This window comes from Somniosus microcephalus, chromosome 6, assembly GCF_052327205.1.
Source record: "Somniosus microcephalus isolate GS21.2 chromosome 6, FLI_Smic_1.0, whole genome shotgun sequence".
NCBI lineage: Eukaryota > Metazoa > Chordata > Chondrichthyes > Squaliformes > Somniosidae > Somniosus > Somniosus microcephalus.
The window spans coordinates 195101789-195123903 of NC_140992.1; the positions used below are offsets into that span (position 1 = coordinate 195101789).

At 41.1% G+C, this 22115-nt stretch overlaps 1 protein-coding gene across 5 annotated transcripts in view; it reads right to left on the reverse strand.

Moving 5' to 3' along the window:
• Positions 1 to 22115, reverse strand: part of cbfb (core-binding factor subunit beta) — a 164688-nt gene that overhangs the window by 137635 nt on the left and 4938 nt on the right. For 4 of the 5 annotated variants that reach the window (XM_085991155.1, XM_085991154.1, XM_085991157.1 and 1 more), the window contains exon 3: positions 21254 to 21370. The exons of the other annotated variant lie outside the window; for it this stretch is intronic. In XM_085991155.1, the coding sequence (XP_085847281.1) occupies positions 21254 to 21370 (117 nt within the window). The remainder of the gene's footprint in view (positions 1 to 21253; positions 21371 to 22115) is intronic. 5 annotated transcript variants of the gene reach the window in all.

Genomic DNA, 22115 nt, shown 5'->3' on the forward strand with positions numbered 1-22115 from the left:
GTATGCAATCCTCACGGCTGAGCAGCATAGCTCTGAACACACTTTGCCAATCAATGAAATGTACAAGATAATGGAATTTAAGAGAGAAGGATTTGTGTGCTCACAGGGAATGGGGAGTGAGAGAATTCATAGATGGTGTGTGGCTGGCAGTAAACTCAATAGCAGAGACAGCTGAACACAGGTCGGCTGAAGATGAGACTTGGAGCAGGAGTAGGCCATTGGGCCCTTCGAGCCTGCTCCCCCATTCAATAAGATCATGGCTGATCTACCTTAACTCCACTTTCCTGCACTATCCCCATATCTCTCCATTCCCTAAATATTCAAAAATCTATCGATCTCTATCTTGAATATACTCAACAACTGAGCCTCCACAGCCCTCTGGGATAGAGAATTCCAAAGATTCACCACCCTCTGAGTGAAGAACTTTCTCATCTCAGTCCTAAATGGCCGGCCCCTTATTCTGAGACTGTGACCCCTGGTTCTAGACTCCCCAGCCAGGGGGAACATCCTCCCTGCATCTACCCTGTCAAGCCCTGTAAGAATTTTGTTATGTTTCAATGAGATCACCTCTCATTTTTATAAACTCTATATAGGCCTAGTCTACTTAATCTCGCCTCATAGGACAATCCCCCCATCCCAGGAACCAGTCTGGTGAATCTTCGTTGCACTCCCTCTATGGCAAGTACATCCTTCCTTAGGTAAGGAGACCAAAACTGTACACAATACTCCAGGTGGGGTCTCACCGGGGCCCTATATAATTGCAGTAAGACGTTTTTACTCTTGTACTCAAATCCTCTTGTAATAAAGACCAACATACCATTTGCTTTCTTAATTGCTTGCTGTACCTGCATGTTAACTTTCAGTGATTTGTGTACAAGGACACCCAGGTCCCTCTGAACACCAACATTTCCCAATCTCTCACCATTTAAAAAATTCTCTGCTTTTCTATTTTTCCTACCACAGTGGTAACTTCACATTTCTCCACATTATATTCCATTTGCCATGTTCTTGCCTACTCACTTAGCCTGTCTATATACCCTTGAAGCCTCTTTGCAACCTCCTCACAACTTACATTCCCACCTAGCTTTGTATCATCAGCGAACCTGGATATATTATATTTGGTCCCCTCATCCAAATCATTGATTTAGATTGTGAATAGCTGAGGCCCAAGCACTGATCCTTGCAGTACCCCACTAGTTACAGCCTGCCAACCCGAAATTACCCCTTTATTCCTACTGTTTCCTGTCCGTTAACCAATCCTCAATCCATGCTAGTATATTACCCCCAATCCCATGAGCCCTAATTTTGTTTAATAGCCTCTTGTGTGGCACCTTATCGAATGCCTTCTGAAAATCCAAATACACCACATCCACTGGTTCCTCCTTATCTATTCTGCTAGTTACAACCTCAAAAAACCCCAACAGTATAAAGGGTATGTTGGAGAAGTGACAATGGAGGAAGGGACTAAAAGAGATGACGAGGACTGGGTTAGTGAGAAAAGGCAGTGAATTCAGGAAAACCAGGGGAGTAACAAATAGGTTTCAAGAACTGAACATAAACCATTACTCCAGAAATGGAAGGGGAAATTGAGATGTCAGAGCAGCTTACTGAAACAAGGGAGAAAGCTGTATTGAGGATTGGGGTGCCTATTACAGCAAGTTATTCAAAAGGTGCAGTTTGTGGACAGTTAATTGTGCCATAAAGATAAAGAGTGGGTGGTAATGTGTCTACCAGATTACAGATATTGAGAACAGGAGGGATGGGTTAATATGATAAGGCAGGATCTGGCCAAAGTGGACTGGGATCAGCTACTTGTAGGAAAATCCACATCAGAGAAGTGGGGTTCTTTCAGAAAGGAAATAGAGAAAGTACAACACCAACATGTTCCCGTAAAGGTTAAGGGTGGGACCAACAAGCCCAGGGAACTCTGGATGTCAAGGATATACAAGAATGGATTAGGAAAAAAGGGAGGCTTTTGGCAGATACAAAGGACTAAAAACAGTGGAAGCCCTAGGAGTATAGAAAGTGCAGGGGGGGTACTTAAAAGAAATTAGGAGAGCGAAGAGGAGGCATGAAAAAACACTGGCGAGCAAAATAAAGGAAAATCCCAAGGTGTTTTATAAGTATATTAAGGGCAAGAAGATAACCAGGGAAAGAGTAGGGCCCATTAGGGACCAAAGTGGCAATCTATATGTAGAGCCGGAAGATGTAGGTGGGGTTTTAAATGAATATTTTGCATCTGTGTTCACTATGGAGAAGGACGATGTAGGCATAGAAATTAGGCAGGGGGATTGTGATATACTTGAACAAATTAGTATTGAGGGGGAGGAGGTACTAGCGGTTTTAGCAGGCTTAAAAGTGGATAAATCCCCAGGCCCAGACGAGATGTATCCCAGGCTGCTGTGTGAGGCAAGGGAGGAGATTGCAGGGGCTCCGACACAAATTTTCAGAACCTCTCTGGCCACAGGGGAGGTGCCAGAGGACTGGAGGACAGCTAATGTAGTACCATTATTCAAGATGGGTAGTAGGGATAAACCAGGGAATTACAGGCCAGTGAGCCTAACATCAGTGGTAGGGAATTTATTGGAAAAATTTCTGAGGGACAGAATTAGTCTCCACTTGGAGAGGAAAGGATTAATCAAGGATAGTCAGCATGGCTTTATCAGGGGGAGATCATGTCTGACCAATTTGGTTGAATTTTGAGAGGGGGTGACTAGGCATGTGGATGAGGGTAGTGCAGTAATGCTTTTGACAAAGTCCCGCATGGGAGACTGGTCAAGAAGGTAAGAGCCCATGGGATCCAGGGCAATTTGGCACATTGGATCCAAAATTGGCTTAGTGGCAGGAGGGTGATGGTCGAAGGTTGTTTTTGTGACTGGAAGCCCGTGTCCTGCGGTGTACTGCAGGGATCGGTGCTAGGTCCTTTGCTGTTTGTAGTGTACATTAATGATTTAGATATGAATGTAGGAGGTATGATCAGTAAGTTCGCAGATGACATGAAAATTGGTGGAGTGGTAAATAGCGAGGAGGAAAGCCTCAGGCTACAGGACAATATAGACGGATTGGTTAGATGGGCAGAACAGTGGCAAATGGAATTTAACCCTGAAAAGTGTGAGGTGATGCATTTTGGGAGGACTAACAAGGCAAGGGAATACACAATGAACGGTAGGACCCTAGGAAGGACAGAGGATCAGAGGGACCTTGGTGTGCATGTACATAGATCCCTGAAGGCAGCAGGACAGGTGGATAAGGTGGTTAAAAAGGTATATGGGATACTTGCCTTCATTAGCCGAGGCATAGAATATAAGAGCAGGGAGGTTATGATGGAGCAGTACAAAACACTAGTTAGGCCACAGCTGGAATACTGTGTGCAGTTCTGGTCGCCACACTATAGGAAGGATGTGATTGCATTGGAGAGGGTGCAGAGGAGATTCACCAGGATGTTATCTGGGCTGGAGCTTTTCAGCTATGAAGAGAGACTGGACAGGCTGGGGTTGTTTACCTTAAAGCAGAAAAGGCTGAAGGGGGACCTGATTGAGGTGTACAAAATTATGAGGGGCATAGATAGGGTAGATAGAAAGGAACTTTTCCCCTTAGTAGAGGGGTCAATAACCAGGGGGCATAGTTTCAAGGTAAGGGGCAGGAGGTTTAGAGGGGATTTGAGGAAAAACTTTTTCACCCAGAGGATGGTTGGAATCTGGAACGCACTGCCTGAAAGGGTGGTAGAGACAGGAACCCTTAACATTCAAGAAGCATTTAGATGAGCACTTGAAACGCCATAGCATACAAGGCTACGGACCAAGTGCTGGAAGATGGGATTAGAATACAGGGCTTGATGGCTGATGCGGACACGATGGGCCGAAGGGCCTCTTTCTGTGCTGTATAGCTCTATGACTATGACTAATTTTACCCCTCTGTGTTTTACACAGTTTAAGATACAAAATAAAATTTTTGACAAAGTGTTGTTTGGGATGAAGTTTTTTTGTTTTGTGTCATTGAAGGAAATATAGGCTTGCACAGAGGTCAGGGGAAGTTTAGAAGGTGCTTTGATACTACCCTCATACACTGTGGCTGGAATCACCTAGCCAAGTCAGGATGATGGTAAATGACCGCCTGTGCTCATGTTGGTCATTGAAAATTCAACAGTGGGGAGAAACACCCTCAGGCAGTGCTATACAAAAGGTTTCAACAAGAATTACAAATCCACTTTAGGAGAAAAAGTACTCTTATAATCAGATATAAACAACTAAGAAAATATAGAAAGATTTTTTTTTGCGTGGGGGGGGGGGAGAGGAGGAGAAGAGACACGACTAAATAAGTGAAGTACTTAAGAAAAAACTTGAAATCTACTGTAAATAACTGGGCTGAGGTTGTGTAGGCAAGTCATATTGCTTTACAGGTAATTCAGGTTGGTATAGAAGAGATGGGCTGCATCCAAAAGGGCAGGATCAGAAAGGCTATTTATTAATATTGACAAAGGAATGGAGGTTCATTTGAACTAAAATATGGGGGGGGAAATAAGACTAATTATAAAAAAAAGTTGTGGTTAAGAGGAAGTAGACAAAAAAGCAAAGTAAATCCAGCCAAAGTAAGCAAATACAAAGAAATTAAACCAAGTAACAAAAAAGTAGTACTGAATGCTATACCTGAATGCTAGAAGCATTGGAATAAGATTGAATTGGAGGCAATGGTAGAATATTAGCCTGGCTTGAGTTAACAAGCAGATAAAGAGTAGAGTTAATAGGGGTCTGCTATAGACCTCCACACTACTGAGGCAAGATAGAGGTTTTTGATGAACACATGCAACTACTTGAGTTTAGAGGCAGTTCTTCCTTTTAAGTTTACTGGGATAACAATTTAATATGCTCCTTGCTCCATTTCCAAGAAACAACCACACTTCTACAGTAGATAGCTTTTATCCCCCGTCACTCCATTCAAAGAGGCGAAATTGGTCCATGTAAGTTTTGATAGACCACTGTATGACAATTCAAATCTATTCAGCAAGCAGTTTTGCAAATTCTACACCGATTAGTTTGGGAATACCTTAGAAGATCCACATGATGTCCAACTTGTGCTCCTAGATATTTTATTAAGCAATAATGGACAAGTTGGATTACAATTGACACGTCAGAAAATACTGAACTTCTCGTTATACTAGCAAGTTTCAGTGATATGGTAGGTGTTAATGTGAACTGATAACACAAATCAGCACACAGGCTAGCACTGAAGTTTTCTAGCTGAGACATCAGCATCTACCTACCAGAAAAATACTGATCTGCATTATTCCCAATGACGAGAGTTTGGAAGCCTGAAACAACAAATCTCTATGGATGATGGCAAGTAAACTAAATTTAAAATTCCTGATTCAACATGGACACCTTCTAAAGTATTTTTAAGTGAGGAAAAGGGAAAATAGCTGCGTACTTTAAACTGTAATAACAGAAAACGCTGGAAAAACTCAACAGGCCAGGCAACATCCGTGGCGAGAGAAACAGAGTTAATGTTTCAGTTCGAAACCCTTCTTCAGAACTGAGAAAAAAGCAGGAAATGAAACAGATTAAAAAGCAAGTTAGGAAGCTAACAGCCCCCTAACTTGCTTTTTAATCTGTTTCATTTCCTGCTTTTTTCTCAGTTCTGAAGAAGGGTTTCGACCTGAAACGTTAACTGTTTCTCTCTCCACGGATGTTGCCTGGCCTGCTGAATTTTTCCAGCGTTTTCTGTTATTTTGGATTTCCAGCATCCGCAGTATTTTGCTATCACTTTAAACTGTACGTACTGCTCCAAAATCTTACCTTTAAGCACTCTGCAATTGCAGTATTAACTGTGCCACCATAATAAACGCACCATGATAACCATAAAACAATTCTCATCCCTTATACGATAGCAAAATACTGCAGATGTTGGAAATCCGAAATAACAACAGAAAATGCTGGAAAAACTCAGCAGGTCAGGCAACATCCGTGGAGAGAAATTTGAGTTGATGTTTCGGGTCGAACCCTTCTTCAAAGGGAACCCTTTGAAGAAGGGTTCGACCCGAAACGTCAACTCAAATTTCTCTCCACGGATGTTGCCTGACCTGCTGAGTTTTTCCAGCATTTTCTGTTCTCATCCCTTATACTTTGATAGATGACACTTCAGTAAGACACAACATGTTTCTCTCCCAATTCCAGCACCCGCTCTAAACACACATTCAGAAGGAAACCCTAGTAGAGTAAATAGCCATGTTTGATGCAAGGGTGGGTTCATTGCTTAAAGCTCTGCTATTGTTTAGGTTATTTGATCAGTGACAAAAGAAGCTGAACACCTGCAATAAGTCAAGCATATTAACCCATTATTGTCAATAGCAACCACCAACACCTCACTCTTTCCCATTAACCATCTCAATAAATAAATATCACCTTCAGTGCAATTTTCTGAAGAGTGACTTGGGGCAAAACTTTAAGTTGGTGAGCACAGAAAGAGAATAAATAGGCGTACAATCTAATGACATGCGTTATTCAGAATCTTTTAAATGTAGTTCTGCAAAGTCTGCTTCGCTGAATTCTACAATGATGGTTAACCAGATACTGTACCTAGTTTATTGAAACCTGTATCAAAAAAAAACTAACGGTTTGGTCTTTACCCATGTCAGTTTGGTATTGTGGTCATTTGTTTTCACGACAGGAACTGCTTAAAATGCATTTTGAGCAGGAGCTTGCCTCAACTGAAAAGCACCCTATAAAAATGAGACACGACTGAAAACCAACAAATTGGTTTATATTGAATAAAATACATGAATGAACAGGACAGTTTTCACAGCAAGATCCCTACATTCCTAAAATAAAGACATGTTTCCCCACTGCAAACGCATGTTAGTTTGTATTAGTTAACTTGAAAGTGTGCTTTTGTTTAGAGCATCAATAGAGTTGTGTTTTTATTTTATTCATAGAACAGGAACCATACTGTGGAAACTGTATCCTGTTCATTCATTTATTTCATACAATATAAACAAGTTTGGTTTTCAGTCATGTCTCATCTTAACGGCGTGCTTTTCAGTCCATCTTCTTTAAAGATGCTTGGCAGCACGTGGGATATTACAGTAAGCAGATATATGTAGTAAGGGTTCTATGCACAAGAGTCACCGGAGTAGCTGAACCGGAGAGAATATTTAGCACAAAACCCCAAAATTGTGCCAATAACTTGTTTCCTTATGTTGAATAAAGGTAAAAAAAATATGGATTTAAATTGGATGACACCAGAAATGATATCAAATTAAAAGCTAGTTTAATACCCACAATTAAATCACTCCACAATCTGAAATAGGAAATGTAATCAAAAACAAAGATAAACTGGCAGATCTTGTTATTCCTTGGACTTCAAGATGGTCAAGTTTCTCAGTGCTCACATTGAATCGATGACAGACTACTTTATGATGACAGGAGTATTATACCAAGCAATGAATAAAATATAATTCCGCTTGTAAGGTGGAGCTGTAAAGAAAGACTTGCATTTATATAGCGCTCTTCATGATCTCAGGACACCCCAAAGCACTTTACAACCAATGATGAGGAGCTATACATGGAGGCTAGGGTCATGCTGCCACCCACACGGATTGAATAGATGCCAAGATGCCTTGAGCGGGGGAAGCACTGTACTAGCGTCCAGCCATCACACCTCATTAATGTGCTGATATGCAATTCTCCTCCAACACTCATCTACTAAGGCTCCCATGAGGAAAATATTATTAGTCTTTCTTGCAGGCATTCCCAAATCTAACCACATATATCCTGTCAGTGACACAAACATTTCCGTGAGAACAAATCTGTGTGCCTTGTTACTGTTTTTTTTGGTATCGACACCTCACTTCCCCTTGGGGACTACGGTATGTACTTTCTAATTTCTCATACTTCTCAGCACTTCCTCATTGGCAGGAGGTTCTGCAGTAGCTGGCAGATGTTTTCCAGCAGAAATCTCTGCGCACTGAGGTGGTATTTCTTTGAAGACACTATGCTTGCCATCATACGGAATGCAACGTAGGTGTGAGAAAGCATTCCTTAAATGATTCAGGAAACTCACACATACATCTCATGAACTTTTCATTGTCTGCCCTGACGTTAGGCCATGAGTGAAGGAACGGTTGTTGGGGAAGAAGGGTCTTGTGGATACTGGCCCATGGATATTTCAGGGAAGCAGTATCTGGTGCTAAAGATCTTTTCCAGTTCAGCTACATCCTTTCAGCAGCATAGATAAAAAATTACACACACTACTTTTGGTTTGGCCTGATCAATGCTCATGTGTCAGCTGTGGCTCAGTGGATAGCACGCTCACCTCTGAGTCAGAAGATTGTGGGTTCAAGTCCCACTCCAGGGACTTGAGCACAAAAATCTAGACTGACACTTCAGTGCAGTGCTGAGGGAGTGCTGTACTGTTGGAGGTGCAGCCTTTCGGATGAGACATAAAACCGAGGCTCCATCTACTCTCTAAAGTGGACGTGAAAGATGCCACGGCACTATTCGAAGAGGAGCAGGGGATTTATCCCCGGTGTCCTGGCCAATATTTATCCCTTAATCAACATAACAAAAGACAGATTATCTGGTCATTATCACATTGCTGTTTGTGGGAGCTTGCTGTGCACAAATTGGCTGCCACGTTTCCCACATTACAACAGTGACTACACTCCAAAAGTACTTCATTGGCTGTAAAGCGCCTATGAGATGCCGGCGGTCGTGAAAGACGCTATATAAATGCAAGTCTTTCTTTATAATAGTATGTTTACTTCATTTGGATTTACTCAACATAGCAATTCACCATTCCATTAGATTTATTGACTTCTGCCAGACAACGGCTTGATGTCTTGAAACATCTACTCTACCTCAAGATTCATTTTCTGATCTTTGGTAGCCAATAAATTAATCATGTAATCTCTCTGGTCTTTGTCCATAGTAAATGTGGGTCCCTTACAGGTTGAGACAGGAGAAATTATAATGGGGAATAAGGAAATGGCAGAGAAATTAAATAAATACCGTGTGTCTGTCTTCACGGAAGACAATGCATAAAATCTCCCGGAAATAGTGGAGAACCAAGGGTCTAGCGAGAATGAGAAACTGAAAGAAATTAGTATTAGTAAAAAAGTACTGGAGAAATTAATGGGACTGAAAGCCGATAAATCCCCTGGACCTGATGGCCTATATCCTAGGGTTTTGAAAGAGGTGGCTATAGAGATAGTGGATGCATCGGTTGTCATCTTCCAAAATTCCATTGATTCTAGAATGGTTCCCTCAGATTGGAAGGTCGCAAATGTAACCCCACTATTTAAGAAAGGAGGGGGAGAGAAAACAGGGAACTACAGACCAGTTAGCCTGACATCAGTAGTAGGGAAAATGCTAGAATCTATTATTAAGGACGTGGTAGCAGGGCACTTAGAAAATAATAATAGCATTGAGCAGAGTCAACACGGATTTATGAAACTGTTAAGAGTTATTTGAGGTTGTAACTAGCAGAATAGATAAGGGGGAACCAGTGGATGTGGTGTATTTGGATTTTCAGAAGGCATTCGATAAGGTGCCACACAAGAGGTTATTAAACAAAATTAGGGCTCATGGGATTGGGGGTAATATACTAGCATGGATTGAGGATTGGTTAACGGGCAGGAAACAGTAGGAATAAATGGGTCATTTTCGGGTTGGCAAGCTGTAACTAGTGGGGTACAGCAAGGATCAGTGCTTGGGCCTCAGCTATTCACAATCTATATCAATGATTTGGATGAGGGGACCAAATGCAATATATCCAGGTTCGCTGATGATACAAAGCTAGGTGGGAATGCAAGTTGTGAGGAGGTTGCAAAGAGGCTTCAAGGGGATATAGACAGGCTAAGTGAGTGGGCAAGAACAGGGAAAATGGTATATAATGTGGAGAAATGCGAAGTTATTCACTTGGTAGGAAAAATAGTAAAGCAGAGTATTTTTTAAATGGTGAGAACTTGGGAAATGTTGGTGTTCAGAGGAACCTGGGTGTCCTTGTACACAAGTCACTGAAAGTTAACACGCAAGTACAGCAAGCAATTAAGAAAGCAAATGGTGTTGTACTCAAATCCTCTTGTAATAAAGGCCAAGAGTAAAGATGTTTTACTGTAATTATATAGAGCCCTGGTGAGAGCACACCTGGAGTATTGTGTACAATTTTCATCTCCTTACCTAAAGAAGGATATACTTGCCATAGAGGGAGTGCAACGAAGGTTCACCAGACTGATTCCTGGGATGGAGGGATTGTCCTATGAGGACAGATTGAGTAGACTAGGCCTATATAGAGTTTAGAGGAATGAGAGGTGATCTCATTGAAACATACAAAATTCTTACAGGGCTCGACAGGGTAGATGCAGGGAGGATGTTTCCCCTGTCTAGGGAGTCTAGAGCCAGGGGTCACAGTCTCAGAATAAGGGGTCGGCCATTTAGGACTGAGGGGAGGAGAAATGTCTTCACTCAAGAGGGTGGTGAATCTTTGGAATTCTCTAAGCCAGAGGGTTGTGGAGGCTCAGTCGTTGAGTATATTTAAGACAGAGTGATAGATTTCTGGATATTAAGGGAATCAAGGGATATGGGGATAGTGCAGGCAAGTGGAGTTGAGGTAGAAGATCAGCCATGATCTTATTGAAAGGCGGAGCAGGCTCGAAGGGCCTACTCCTGCTCCTATTTCTTATGTTCTTATAAGTGCACAACTTCTCACTTACCTACATTAAACTGCATTTGGCAATTGACTGTCCACCTCCCCAAATAGTCTGGGTCTTCCTTATAAGCATTTCCCCATCTTAAGCTGTATAAACTATTATTTTGATGCTATCTGCTAACTTGGAAGTGAAGTTACTGATATCGTCTTCCAGATCATTTCTAAAAATGCTGAAGAGTACAATGCTACTGTTTAGGAATACTGATGTAACAATGTTGCATCCCCAAACATTGCATGTCAGAGCATAAAGAGGTTTTTTTTAAGTATCTAACACTTCCACTTGTGTATATTGAACACTGCATAGAATTGAGAGTACAGAAACAGGCCATTTAGCCCAACAGGTGAGGACAAAAGCCTTATTGTACAAGTTGGAGGGCTGAGGCAGTGGCTGTTCTGAGGTTGACTTCTGCAGCTCTGGATCTATTATTAGCAATTGATTCTAGGAGCCATTTGTTTGGTGACTAAATAAGTGAAATATCAATTTTGTTGTATGGGAGTGCAGGAGTTTTACATAGAATACAAAAAAGTGTAAAGATAAACCCAGCAACTACAGGCCAGTCAGTCTGATCTAGGTAGTGGGGAAGCTTTTAGAAACAGTAATCAGGGACAAAGTTAACAGTCACTTGGACAAGTGTGGATTAATTAAGGTAAGCCAGCACAGATTTGTTAAAGGCAAATCGTTTTTAACTAACTTGATTGAGTTCTTTGATGAGGTAACAGAGAGGGTTGATGAGGGCAGGATAGCGAAAGGATTCGAGTACAGGAGCAAGGATGTCTTGCTGCAGTTGTACAGGGCCTTGGTGAGACCACACCTTGAGTATTGTGTGCAGTTTTGGTCACCTTATCGGAGGATGTTCTTGCCATGGAGGGAGTGCAGCGAAGATTCACCAGACTGATACCTGGGATGGCAGGAATGACATATGAGGAGAGATTGGGTCGATTAGGCTTATATTCGCTGGAGTTTAGAAGAATGAGAGGGGATCTCATTGAAACTTATAAAATTCTAACAGGACTAGACAGGCTAGATGCAGGAAGGATGTTCCCAATGGCAGGGGAGTCCAGAACCAGGGGTCACAGTCTAAGGATAAGGGGTAAGCCATTTAGGACTGAGATGAGGAAGAATTTCTTCACCCAGGGTGGTGAACCTGTGGAATTCTCTACCACACAAGGCAGTTGAGGCCAATTCATGAAATATATTCAAGGAGTTAGATATATTTCATAAGGCTAAAGGGATCAAGGGATATGGGGAGAAAGCAGGGACAGGGTACTGAATTTGGATGATCAGCCATGATCTCATTAAATGGCAGAACAGGCTCGAGGGGCCGAATGGCCTACTCCTATCTTCTATGTAATGCAGTTGACGTAGTGTACATGGATTTCCAAAAGGCGTTCGACGAAGTGTCACATAATAGGCTTGCCAGCAAAGTTGAAGCCCATGGAATAAAAGGGACAGTGGTAGCATGGATACAAAATTGGCTAACTGATAGGAAACAGTAGTTGTGAACGGTTGTTTTTCAGACTGGAGGAAGGTATACAGTGGTGTTCCCCGGGGTCAGTTCTAGGACCACTGCTTTTCTTGATATATATTAATGACTTGGACTTGGGTGTACAGGGCACAATTTCAAAACCTGCAGTTGACACAAAACTTGGAAGTATAGTTAACAGTGAGAAGGAGAGATAGACTTTAGGAAGTCAGACAGGCTGGTGAAATGGGCGAACACATGGCAGATGAAATTTAACACAGAAATGTGTAAAGTAATACATTTTGGTAGAAAGAATGAGGAGAGCATATGTAAACTAAATGGTACAATCCTGAAGGGGGTGCACGAACAGAGACCTGGGGGTATGCGTGCACAAATCGTTGAAGGTGGCAGGGCAGGTTGAGAAAGCAGTTTAAAAAGGCTTATGGGATCCTGGGTTTCATGAATAGAGGTATAGAGTACAAAAGTGTGGAAACTATGAACCACCTGTATAAAACACTGGTTCGGCCTCAACTGGAGTACTGTGCCCAATTCTGGGCACCACACTTTAGGAAGAATATGAAGGCCTTAAGAGAGGGTGCCGAAAATTTACGAAAATGATTCCAGGAATGAGGAACTTCAGTTACGTTGATAGACTGGAGAAGCTGGGGTTGTTCTCCTTGGAGCAGAGAAGATTTGATGGAGGTGTTCAAAAATCAGGAGGGGTCTGGACAGAGTGGATAAAGGGAAACTGTTCCCATTGGCAGAAGGGTCAAGAACCAGAGGACACAGATTTAAGGTGATTGGCAAGAGAACCAAAGGCGACGCAAGAAAAAACTTTTTTTTAAACTCAGCGAGTGGTTAAGATCTGGAATGCACTGCCTGAAAGGGTGGTGGAGGCAAATTCAATCACAGCTTTCAAAAAGGAGTTGGATAAGTATATGAAGAAAATAAATTTGCAGAGCTTCGGGGAAAGGGACTAGCTGAAGTGCTCTTGCAGAGAGCCGCCACAGGCTCGATGGGCCGAATGGTTACAGCACGGAAGACGACCATTCTATACATCACTAAAACAGGTCATTGGCCCAACTAGTCTTTTTTTTTTCAATATTCCTTCATGGTGGAAAGATTTGTGCACGCATACCCTCAGGTGTCTGTTCGTGCACCCCCTTCAGGATTATACCATTTAGTTTATATATGCTCTCCTCATTCTTTCTACCAAAATGTACCACTTCACTTTTCTGCGTTAAATTTCACCAGCCTATCTGACTTCCTAAAGTCTATCATTCTCCTCCTCACTGTTCACTATACTTCCAAGTTTTGTGTCATTTGCAGATTGAAATTGTGCCCTGTACACAGACGTCCAAGTCATTAATATACATCAAGGCCAGCATTTATTGCCTATGCCTAGTTGCCCTTGAGAAGATGGTGGTGAGCCACTGCAGTCAGTGTGGTGAAGGTACTCCCACAGTGCTGTTAGGGAGGGAGTTCTAGGATTTTGACCCAGCGACAATAAAGGAACGGCGAGATACTTCCAAGTCAGGATGGTGTGTGACTTGGACGGGAACTTGGAGGTGGTGGCGTTCCCACGCGCCTGCTGCCCTTCTTCTAGGTGGTAGAGGTCTTGGGTTTGGGAGGTGCTGCCAAAGAATCCTTGTAGATGATACACACTACAGCCACAGTACACCAATGGTGCAGGGAATGAACATTTAAGGTGGTGAATGGGATGCCAAGCAAGCGGGCTGCTTTGTCTTGGATGGTGTCCAGCTTCTTATGTTGTTGGAGCTGCACTCATCCAGGCAAGTGGAGAGTATTCCATCACACTCCTTACTTGTGCCTTGTAGGTGGTGGAAAGGCTTTGGGGAGTCAGGTGAGACACTCGCTGCAGAATACCCAGCCTCTGACCTGTTCGTGTTGCCACAGTATTTATGTGGCTGGTCCAGTTAAGTTTCTGGTCAATGGTGACCCCTCAGGATATTGATGGTGGGGGATTCGGCTATGGTAATGCCGTTGAGTGTCAAGGGGCGGTGGTTAGACTCTCGTTTGTTGGAGATAGTCATTCCTTGGCACTTGTGCGGCATGATTGTTACCTGCTACTTATCAGCCCAAGCCTGAATGTCGTCTAGGTCTTGCTGTATGCGGGCATGGACTGCTTAATTATGAGGAGTTGCGAATGGCAGGGGTTTATGCTCCACGAGCCTACTCCCATCTTACCCCATCAACATATCCTTCTATTCCTTTCTCACTCATGTACTTATCTAGCTTCCCCTGAAATGTATCTATGCTATTCTCTTCACCTACACCTTGTGGTAGCAGGTTCCACATTCTAACCACTCTCTGGGTAAAGAAGTTGCTCCTGAATTCCTTACTGAATTTATTAGTGGCTATCTTATACTTATGGCTCCTAGTTTTGGATTCCCACACAAGTGGAAACATCTCTACGTCTACTCTATCAAACCCTTTCATAATCTTAACGACCTCTATCTTAGCCTTCTCTTTTTTAGAGAAAAGAGCCCCAGTCTTTCCTGATAACCCCTCGGTTCTGGTTTTATCCTTATAAATCTTTTTACACCATCTCCAGGGCCTCTATATCCTTTTGTAATATGGAGACCAGAACAGTGCACAGTATTCCAAGTGTAGTTTAACCAAGGTTCTATACAAGTTTAACATAACGTCCCTGCTTTTTAACTCTATTCCTCTAGAAGTGAACCCTAGCACTTTGTTTGCATTTGTTATGGCTTCGTTAACCAGCGTTGCTACTTTTAATGATTTGCAAATCTGTTCCATTAGATCCCTTTGCTCCTCTACCCTATTTTGAATCCATTATTAAATGCAACAGCAGTGTTTTAATAATAAAAAATATAAAAGTTTAATTGGCTAACTGGCTCTCCTTGCTCACATAGGTAATCAAGGTAGTAATGTGATGTGTGTCGGAGTGGTCAGATGTGTATTTTTGTACCAGAGGTTTCCAAACATGAACTTCCAATCTTGGTTGGGTTGTTCTGGAGTGGTGCCAAGTACAATTGTAGAGTTTTATAGCGCTGGAGGCTATTTGTCCCTTAACATACTCTTTGAATAAAGTATTTTTTTCAAAATATTCATCTTATTGAGTCTGCTTTTACCACTGTTTCTGGTAGGGAATTTTATGTCCCAACAGCCTTCTATATAAAAAATATTTACCCTAACCTTTTAGTGCTTCATAAATATATTTGCAACAGAGTAGGTTCTTTTCTTATCCTCAACTCTAACCAATTAGAGTTAACTTTTATATTGCCACCTGTACCATCCATGCATTCTAGTGTTGTAAAGAAATGTTTGATTAATGTTGCCACCGCCTCATCCTGTTACTGCTCTCTCCCTCATTCCCATTTTCCTACTCACCCCTCCCTATCTCTAACCTTCTCCAGCCATACAACCCTCAAGAGAACTCGGCGTTTCTTAACTTCTGGCCTCTTGTGCACTTCTAATTTCCTTCATCCCACCATCAGCTAGTGTTTTCAGTCGTCTAAGCCCCAAGCCCTAAACCGCCCTGCCTCTCTTCCTTTAAGATGCCTCTTAAAATCCTAATAACTCGTGGCGGTGTCAAATTTTGTCTGATAACACTCCTGTGAAGCGCCTTGGGACCAACGGTCCCTGTAAGCTGCGCTTTGTTCTGTGCCGCCTGTTTCTTTTACTGCACGGTCTGTTTAAATTTCTGTGCATGTGTGGTACTTAGTGGAAAAGCCAGAGAGCAACCGGCGCACGACCTTTCCCATTGCTGCATGGCCGTGCAGCTTAGAGGGTGCATTGCTTGAGACTTTATGACGTTAAAGGTGCTACATAAATGCAAGTTGTTGTTGTTAAGCTTTAACAATGAAGATTCCATTTGACATCAGGTTACATGGTGAGCTCATGAATGCCTATAAATGGAAGAGCCCAAGGAAAGAGGCAGCAGCTGTTATTAGACTTGTAGGACACTTGAAAAAGCAGCAACATCATTGCCCCAAATGGCAGAGAGAAAATCCAGATGTAGTAATTCAGCCATGGAAACTACAGGAGGAACCAAGGTTCTGTACACTGAGGGTGTGCAATCCAAAAGGAAATTGGTAAATGTAGAATGGAATCAAAGGTAACAATTGCCAGGATTAGATGAAGGGAGGTCACTGATATGATGTATTAATAGAGTGGAAAAGAGGACACAGCCCTAGAAAACATCTGATTTAATAGAAAGTCAGAAGATAAGGCATTAGTTGCAGTACACAGTGATGAGACAAAACAAAATTGCTGTTATAGCCCAAGTTAATGACAAATGATTGTCCAAAGGCTTCAATTTTCATTAATTGGAGCCATATTGCTAGGGGGCTTTGGGGGGGGGGGGGGGGGGGGGAAAGAGGGGAAGGAGGTTGCTGCTTAGAAGGGACAGTGACACAAATGTGGGATCAAGCACAGTAGAAGATCCCTGCAACAAAGAGAAGCTTCTCACCCTCAGCAACGACAAAAAAAAACCCAAAATGAGTCACTGCTTGCATTAGGTACAATTCAATCAATCAGATGTACTTTGCTGAAAATCTCTCTGCCCAAAAGATGCTGCATTTTGTAAGAAACAGGTACTGGATAGCCAAAGAATGGACTTGAAATGCCTCTGAAATGATTCTCAAGGGAGTAGCAAAGTGGAACGCTAAACAAAAACTCCTTTTTTTTTTATATAAGGTACATTTTCAGGAGGAATTACAAAAATTAGGTAATTGCAGGAAGTCATCCTGAAGTAATTCTATAATCTAAAACTTCTAACATAATGTGGCACATACAAGTTTACAGCTTTAGTCAAGATAGGGCACCCTATTATGTTACTCAGTATCAGTAAGCAAGCACTGCACTTGGATCACTCCAATGCTCCTTATTGTGCTGCCAATGAGCATGTAGTGCTTTTCTTCAACTTTCTACATAGCCAGTGAATGAACTGTCTGAACACATCATGATCCATTCAGGCTGCAAACATGCAGGATTAGAAATATTAAAACAAGTCTCATTTTGCCTGATTACTTCAGTAATTAACCACGCTATGCATACCAAAATGTTGACTTATAAAATAAAGACAGCCACACCATGAAACCAAGAATTTAGCTCCTGAGGGCATTTGCCTTCGCTCAAAGGTTTACATCAAAATACTGTACTTTAATTTCAAAATCTTTCATTGTTACAGCCTTCAAATTATTCATCCTGTAAGGCCAATAAACCATTAGCCAATTATCAAGCACATATTTCACTTTTTAATAAGGTGCTGGAACAACAATGACAGTTGACAACCATTATAAATAGAAAATCTGCCAGTTTGGAGTTGTAATTCAAAGCAGTAACGAGAGGAATGCAAACATTAAAAAACTTAGCTAAAACAACAAAAAGGTGTACAACCTTTGTAATACATTGTTCAAGCCAGATATTGCTTATGAATATTTACAACTTTCCATTTAATCACTTGAAATTGTTTTATCAGCTGGTGCTGCAAAACTGTATTGCTCAAGTCTGGTAACAAGACAGGAAGGAAAGAATATTTGCAGTTTTATAAGGAGACTCACTTTCACAAATACATTAGTGGTTTATGTACAGAACAGTGAACATCCTTGCTACACAAAAAAACTCCAACATGACACCATGGGGCAAATTTATCACATGGGTGGTAGTCTGGCTGAGCAGATTGCTCGCCTTTTATAGAACCCGTCTGATTTTTGTTCCATTAAACCTGTAAGTTCTCCTTGCATTATCCAAAATAACTACAGTATCTGGCCTTCTCGTCTCTCCCAGCCTTCAGCTTGATTTTTTTTTTTGGAGGGAAGGAAGACAAATGAAGAGGGGGAAAAAAAGATGCAAAACATAGTCTGAAACTAATGGACCGGTGAAAAATACATGACACTGTTTGCAGTACCCAGTTTCTGCCACTCGAGCTTGAGGAGCACCAACATGGCAGTACCCATCCTGCACTTTCCAACACAAGAACCATTTCCTGGTACTGTATTAGCTTACTGATGCCACAGGAAAAGTTAACGGCTGTACCCAAATGAGAATACATTTGTAGTACAGTATTTTCATACTTTTAACATCAGATTACCAAACTTAAATCCTTCTCACCTTTAATGTATATTACATTTTCAGTCATTTCAATTGAAACAGAAGCCCCGTTGAGCCGTGCAAAACAAATTCACATCGGAAGTGGAGAAAACTAAATTAAGTTAGGAACACATTCTTATAGCAATTTATTTCAGAGTTGCTGGTTCTTAATTGCAGTTGCTCTACTACCGAGAACAGAACCAACTCAATACAGTTAGACAGCACAGTTCAAATGGGGTATAAATGACAGCTTTACTTTCGTTTTCCTGAAGTTACCATAATTTCATTTCTGACCAGGCAGGGACTAAATCAGATACTGGGGCACCAGTTATGGTAACTCAATTTGAAAAGAAACACTTGCTGTTGAGAAGACTCAACTGCAAGCTGCCCTTAGGTCACAAATCAAGACATAAAAGCAGGAAATGATTTCCAGATTTAAAACAAATGGTGCAAAGAAACTTGTTTAGAAGCTAAAGGGTGAACTATTGGTCTCGGGCGATACCCCGAGCCCAAGTAGGCAGCAACTTCCCCCTCAGCTGTGGCCATTTGTGTCACCCTCTTACTTTCAATACCTATTGTTTACACAATTATTTAACTACCTCACTGAAGAAACTATACTTATACATTGTATAAACTCACCTCAACACCAGTATCATCCAACTTGCATCCCCTGCAGTAGATACCAAATTGAACACATCATTTCGCTTGATTTAATTGAAATTACAACACAGAAGGTGGCGATGTAGTCCATCGAGCAGTTGCCTTTTAAATCCTTAACTGAAGCTTCCTGATCTAATTGCAATACTTGGCCCTTTCCACATATCGTTTTATATTCTTACTTTTCTAATAATTATCCAATTCCCTCTTGAATAATGTTAGCACATCTGTCTTAATAACCATTTGTACCAAACATTTTAATAACACTCAGTGGAGGAAATTTTTTCCCTAACTGTCTCCATCATTCTTCGTGATAATTCCCAGGCTAGATCCTTCATTATTTACCCTGTCCAAATCTTTCATAAATTTTGCAAATCTCTACTGAATTCCCTCAATCTCCATCCCGGAGAGAAAATACCCAATTTTTTCAGCATCACTTCATAGCTATAACCCCGATTCTTGGCATAATTCTAGTGAATCTTTGCTGTACCTTTTCCATGGCTCCAAAATCCTTCCTATAACAGAGTTCCTCCATTCTTAAGAATCTTGCTGTTTACGGTACACTTCCTTTCAGTTTCAAACCCTCATCCCAATTGTACAATTTCACATTCTCAGCATTGGATTGCCCTAACCCTAACCTATCTACCCATTCTATTAACCAGTCTATCGTCCTCCTGCGATCTTCCCCATTTGCCATACTCCTTAATGTGGCATCATTAGTAAACTTCAGTGTAATTCCTCATGTGCCTCTGGCCAAATCAGTTATATAAATAGAAAGCAAGAGATTTCAGCAGAAATCCCTGGGGCACACCATTACCCACATCCCACAGAAATAACCAGTTACCACTACTCCCTATTTTCTGCGTAGCCATCTTATTTGCATAATTACATTTCCTTTTAACATGTATCTTCATTATCATAACTAAACTCTTATTTGCCACCTTAAATGGGTTCTCAAATTTAAATATACAACATCCACACCATTCCCTTTATAAACTCAGCAATTTCGTCAGAAAATTCAACTAAATTAGTCAAGTACAACCTACCCATTACAACTCCATGCTGACTGCCTCAGACTAACCCATGCTTTAAGTATTTTCTAATTTCAGCCAGTATTGTGGGCTCCAGAAGTTTAACCACAGGCAACAAGATTAAGTGGCCTAAATCCTTAAAAATCAAATATGCAAATTTTAAAGCTGTGATTGTTTACATTAGAAATACAGCAAAGCAAGAGCTAGAACATTGATATTCCAGTGCAACTGCACCTATCCCCATAATGCAACCAGTCAGTGTATCCTACCATCACATCCAGTTCTTGCCTACCTGCAATTAGTCATTCCCCTTTTCTAGATCACAATCTACAATACATAAACTCTTAATTTTAGGAATCATCTAGCAGTTACAAAAATTGTTATACACACATTTGTACCCAGTACTCCTCTGTTACTGCAGCACAAGTCTTCCCAATCTTGCTGGATTGGTGTCTATTGAGACAGACTGTAATTTTAATTGTTAAAAATCAGTCATTTCCAGAGTCCAAAATCCAAATATTTACCATCATACAGTAACTGTATAAGCTACTTTAGAACATCTTAATTGATTTTGATTAAGTGCCATAATAAATGTTACAAAATACAAACGATGTCACAAAAACAAGCTCATTTCAGTAGAGACGCTGGTTTAGTTCCCAGAATTGCCATGGACTTAAGGTGCATTAAAAACCATTAGAAAAGTGTAGGATGGGGAAAGGCATTCAGTCCACCAAATCTCAGCCCTCTCTATTCCAACTCTCCTAGCTTTGCATGTGGCTTTATTTTGATCACCCGAGACAGTCTAGCAGATTAATCCAGTTTGTCACCTTTAATGCAAAAAAAATTCCTTTTAGTATCTGATTTAAGTTTATTTTTTGCTAGTTCATATTTATTACTTTTGATCCCACTATATTCTACATAATTTTAAAATGTATTCAGAATTCACCATATTTAAGCCAATCAATATACTTTATATCTTTCCATCTGTAAAGATTGATCAAAGTCTCTCCTTGTAGCTCATCAATATATACTTAAGTCATTCTGTTGGTCTTCTCCATACCCTCTCCAAGGTTTACAAATCTCTTGTACCATGGTGACCAGAAGTGCATGCAGTACGCAATGTCATCTTACAAGCGCACCATAGTCTCAGCACATTCCCAGTAGGATTTGTATTCTATTGTTCTGGCTATATATCTATTTATTTTTCTAATTGCTTCACCATACTGAAAACATTGAGTGAAAATTCACAGAGTATAAAATAGGATTTCTCCCAGTCACAGAATAAGTTTGAAGAATGTCAGGACTACTGTACTAGTCTCTTACCTTGCCAGGATCACGCTCAAAGTCCACATACTCTCGTGTGGGTGTTTGCCGCTGCTCTCCATGCCAATTTGCCGGAAAAAACTGCAGAGATAGATTGGTTCCAGTGGCCACAAAAGCCTTTCAGAAAAATCAATACAAACTGTATCAGAGAACAGGACTTTAAATAAATTATGCAGTCATTTATTTTTTACATCAGTACTACGTCCTGAGGTTATAGTCTGCCAGGCGGCATTGTATACTTCAAGCTCTGGAATTACATAAAACATGGACTCATCGTTTCTTATCAAGTGTACAGTTACAGGCATCATATTCTGCTGTGACATATAGCTCAGAAGCTGTCGATAGTATGAGATACTGCATTAATCAATATCCCAGGCATTAGTCAATTTACTGTCGTTGTCCAGAACAATTATGAAAAACTGAAGGTACAGTGATAATGATTATTTCTGATGAGACAACAGAAAAAAGTAACTGGGATCAGAAAGGGAGATTCTTACAATGCTAATGCTGAACAGTTACACACCTTTAATTAAAAAATATTCAAACATAGCAGGATAGAGTTTGGTATTATAGCATGGTGTGTGCAGTGCAAATGTCAAGTTGGCCTAGCTACAGCATTATTTATGTTTACTGTATCGGTGACAAGGAATCTTTAGGAGGGGTGTATGGGGAGGTAGTTAGTATGGTGGCAGAGGGGGAATGGGGAAGTGAATGAAAATATGTGGATGCAAGAGTGAAAGAGCAAGTGTGCAAAACAGACAACCACGTTTCAGTCAAAGAAACCAAATCTCTGCATTAATTCTTTGACAAGTGTATAAATACTTGACAAGACCATCCAGAGCTCACTTTTGGATTGTTGTTT